The 4,819-nt window shown below is 48.5% G+C and overlaps 1 protein-coding gene across 1 annotated transcript in view; it reads right to left on the reverse strand.

Annotated features, from left to right (window-relative positions):
* The window catches only part of LOC102858462 (TBC1 domain family member 10B-like), a 1,283-nt gene extending 296 nt beyond the window's left edge, over positions 1 to 987 (reverse strand). Inside the window, exon 1 of the mRNA XM_006886593.1 lies at positions 1 to 987. Coding sequence (XP_006886655.1) covers positions 1 to 987 — 987 coding nt within the window.
* Positions 988 to 4,819: the final 3,832 nt, after the last annotated feature.

Here is a 4,819-nt window from a genome sequence, read left to right on the forward strand (position 1 = left end):
CTCCTTCTCCTGCTCCTTCTCCCACTTCAGCCGCTCCTTCTCCTGCTTCTCCCGCTCCTTCTCCTGTTTCTGCCGTTCCTTCTCTTGCCTCTGGGCTTCCTTGCTGGATCCCAGTGGGGTGCTGTTGCCAGTAGGTGAGGGGAGAGATGGATGCAGTCCTTCAGCGGTGACCACAGGCCCTGGGGCTGGCCCGGCACTGGCTCTTCGGGCAGGGGCGGGTGGGGAGGGGGCCCCACCAGCTGCCCGGGAGCCTCGGCTCTTAAAGCCAGGGAGGCTGAGGAGGCTGGATGAGGGGCTCAGGGGTGGTTGCTGCCGCCGGCGTTCCTCATGGATGGCCCGGGAGCCATGGAGCCGCCGTGAGGGCGGATACTGAAGCTCCCCTCGGGTTTCCCTCCACTTCTTGAGCTGTGATGCATTTTCCCGCTCAATCAGTGCCTCTGTCACTGGGAGGCTGGCTACCTCATGCACCAGGAAGTCCTCCTGCATGCACTGCTGGGGCAGGTTGCGCAGCTGCTCCATGGTCTCATACATGCCCTGGCAGGAGCGCAGTTTCTCCAGGGAGCCCAGTGTGTGCCGCAGCAGCACCAGAGCCACCCGGAAGATGATCTTGACGCCTTCACAGAAGAACATGTCCCAGACTCGGAGCACTGAAGCCCAGGGCAGGGTGCGGGCAAAGATGCACATGAACCATTCTGTCATGTAGAGCACGGGATCGATGCGCTGCCGTCGCAGGTGCCGGTGTGCCAAGGGGGAAGCCCGGCGCAACAGCGCAAAAAAGATCTCTCCATGGAGCTGAATGGCCTCCAGCCCTGCACTGTAGTAGCCAGGGAGATATTTGTCGCAGATCTGTACCAGGCACCAAAAGGCTTGCTCAGCGGGCATGTGCATGAGCAGTACTGCAGCCACAGGGGCCTGGGCCTGGCAGTAGGCCTCATCAGGCCGGTAGATGGTGTAGGCCTTCAGGATCAACAATCTCAATCTCTTCATGAAGCTTCTAATTGGTCCAGTGGTGAGAATCTTTGTTTTCTTGATGTTGAGCTTCAACCCATATTGAAGACTACAGTCTTTGACCTTCTGTAGCAAAAGCCTCATGTCCTACTCAGTTTCAGCAAGCAAAGTTGTGTCATCTGCATAATGCAAATTGTTGGCGAGTCTTACTCCAATCTTGATGCCACATTCCTCCTCATAAATTCCAGAAGAATGATCTATTCTTCATATAGATGGAAAAGGTGTGGAGATAGTATGCATCCCTGATGCACACTTTTCCTGATTTTGAACAGCAGCGTTTCCCTGCTCTTATGACGACTGCTTCACAGTCTAACTATCATTTTCATATGAGCACAATCAAGTGTTCTGGGATTCCCATTCTTCTCAGAGCCAGCCACAGTTTGTTGTGATCCACACAGTCAAATGCTTTTTTATAGTCAGTGAAACACAGACATTCCTCTGGTACTCTTTGCTTTCAGCCAGGATTCATCTAATGTTGGTTAAGAGGTTCCTAGTGCTCCAGACTCTTCTAAATCCAGCCTGCACACTGGCAGTTCTCTGCTGAGGTACTGCTCCAGTCGTTGCTGGATAATCTTCAGCAGGATCTTGCTTGTGTGTTATATTAGTGATATCATTCAATAATTTCCACTGTCTTTTGGCTCACCGTTTTTATTTTTGAATAGGAATAAATGCAGATCTCTTCCAGTCAGTTGGCCAGATAGTTATCCTCCAGATTTCCTTACATAACTTGGTATTGGCAACTTCTAGGGGTTTTCCAACATGGAGTTATTGTCATTTTACTATCTAGATTCTATTTTCCATTCTTGATGTAACCTATGGTCTCTGCTTATAACACAGGAGTCAGGTGAGTCAAAGGACAGGACTTTGAATGCAGGTTAAGAGGTGTAGAGTAATTATATTTTATTACACAGTGATACTTGATCTTTCTACAGAGTTCTTTCACCCATCAAAGGACTGTCTTGGAAGAGGGAGCCTACAATTTTCTATAGCTCTAGGTATGAGGAAGGGCATTCACAGAACCAAGTCATGGTGTTTTCAATTGCTACATGTGCATGTGAAATCTAGACAAGGAATAAGGAAGATCAAAGAAGAGTTGATACTTTGGAATTGTGTCGGTGAAGAGCCTTGAAAATATCATAGACTGCTAAAGGAACAGACAAATCTGACTTGGAAGAAGTGCAGTCTGGGTATTTCTGAGAGGTGAAGATGGAGAGACTCTATCTCACATACTATGGGCATGTTATCAGAAGGGGTAGTCCTTGGGCAGAGACATATTTGGAAAATTAGAAGATCAGTAAGAGAGAGAAAGATCCTCCATGAGGTGGATTGCCACAGTGATGGCAGAAACGGGCTTAAGCATGACAAAGATTTTGAGGATGGTACAGGATAGGGCAAGATTTCAATCTGCTGTTCAGAGGTTGCTGTGAGTGACAGTTGACTCTATGGCACCTAACAACAACGACATTCACAGAATACACTCGGCAGAGGTGCAGATTGTCACTCACAGGGCTCCAAACTCTTCCTGCAGGATCCTGTCTGCCAACCATTCTCCTCACTTCATACCAGCACCAAAATTCCTTGGGATGTGTTCTAAAATGATCCCTGAATCCCACCCATAAAAACACTGCTGATCCCCTTTATGTTGGTGATAGTGGGAGCACCCCAGCATCTCAATATCCAAACCCTTCCCTTTGATTTGAGTCAGTCTGAGGAGGTTTTGCTTTCTTAAAACCAAATGAATCACCAATTGGAGATGGCTGCCTGGACCCCTTCAGTGTAGCCCTGGAGGCTTCACCTAGTCCATTCTCAGTGGTAACTTCACATCCCTGACGGCTGACACAGAGAGACCCTGGTCCTCTGTGGCCCTTGCCGTGTTCATCTTACCCAGGTGGTGAGGAGGAAGCCCCTTGTCATCTCTATGTGATGTTGCTGGGAGATTCAATCTCTTGGCACCACAGGGTATGTACTTTTCCTTCTGGGGACACCAAGAAGCAGGATGGGTGCTCTGCTGCCTCTGGCCACCCCATGGCCTGGATGACAAGGGCCAGCCCAAGGGTAGCAAACAACTTGCTAAGGTCCCTAGACTCTCAATATGGCACTTCTGATACCCAGGAGCTTTCGGGAGGCACTGACAGTTGGTGGGGGCTGGGGGTGGTGGTGCAGGTAGAGGGAGCGGGAAATACATTTTTAAAGATAACCTGGAGGCAAATATAATATTTATACTTATTTATCCTCAGAGCTCACGCGCAAGGCCCCAGACATGTCTAATGAGCAGGGATTGCAAAATGGTCACGAGTCCTACTTGTTTGCCTTTACAGGATCTCTGCACAGTCACACGGACCCAGATTTTTCAACTGTGTGACCGCTGCAGGCAAAACGACTGCAAGAAGCTCCAGGACTCGCAGCAAGTGCCCAACTCCCAGAGGCACTAAGACACAAAACTGCCAGCCCAGGCAAATGAGACGGGTGCACCCCCGCCCTCCCCAGCTGAGCACAGAGCAGAAACATGTACACAGGCTTGCTCAGGTGGGGGATGCTGGTGTGTGCGCATACACACCCCCCCCCACACACACACCCCACACACATGCAGGGTGCTAGACACACAGGCACCTCTGCACAGCCTCATGGCCTCCATCACAGGCATAAATAACTCAGGCACACGCCTGTCCAAAATCACACACACTCCTAGAAGCAGGTGCACATGGCCCTCTGGCTGAGGTTCTATTTTGGATGAGGGCCCAAATAATATCCAAATGGGTTTGCTGTGGGAGAAGTCAACAGGGCTTAGAATGAACAGTGTAATTTTGTCTGGAGTAAGAACAGCCCCAAACATGTCGCCAGCAAGCTAATTTCGACTCATAGCAGCTCGGTAGGAAAGAGTGGAACTGTCCATAGGGTTTCTGAGCTGTAAATCTTCCCAGCAGCAGACTGCCTTATCCTTCTCCCATGGAATCACTGGTGGGTTCAAGCCACAGATATTTCAGTTGGCAGCTCAATGCTTTAATCAAGGATTACAGATATTTACTATATGATCACCTCAAACATATATGTGTGTGGTATATGTTGCTATAGTCATGTGTCATTGAGTTGTCTGCAACTCATAGTGACCCCTATGTACAACAGCTTTGCACCCTGCTCTATCTTGAGCCAACTTCGCTGTCTCTGACACACCTACTCCCATTACCCTAGTCACTGAGTCAATCCATCTCTCCCAGTGTCTTCCTCTCTTGTGCTATTCCTCCACTCTTCCAAGCATGGTTTCCTTCTTCAAGGATTGGTCTCTCCTGGCAACATGCCCAAAGTATGTAAGGTGGAGCTTCAAAATCCTTGCCTCCAAGGAGAAATTTGGTTTCACCCTCTCTAGGACAGACCTATTTGTTCTTTTGGCAGTCCATGGTATGTTCAAGACTCTTCTCCAGCACCACAACTCAAAGGCATCAGTTCTTTTTCCTATAATTTTTGCCATTATCCAGCTCTCTGATACATAGCAAGTAATAGCAAAGATCATGGCCTAGATCAGGCACACTTGAGTCTCTAGACTGATATCATTGTTCTTTAGCACTCTGGAAAGTTCCCTGGGAGCAGATTTACCTAATGCAATTTGTTTTTGATTTCCTGACTGTTGGTGCCAAGGGTGCTGATTGTGGAATTGAGCAAGCTGATATTGCTAACAGTCTCATATACATAATTGTTGTTGTTTTGTACTATTTTGGAAATGACTCACTGCGACCCTTCAGTGGATTTTCGGAAGTTATAAATTGTATGGGAGGAGATTGCCCATCTTTCTCCCATGGAATAGTTGGAAGATTTG

The sequence above is a fragment of the Elephantulus edwardii genome, unplaced genomic scaffold (genome assembly GCF_000299155.1).
Source record: "Elephantulus edwardii isolate Elephantulus edwardi_28Jun2011 unplaced genomic scaffold, EleEdw1.0 scaffold00049, whole genome shotgun sequence".
NCBI lineage: Eukaryota > Metazoa > Chordata > Mammalia > Macroscelidea > Macroscelididae > Elephantulus > Elephantulus edwardii.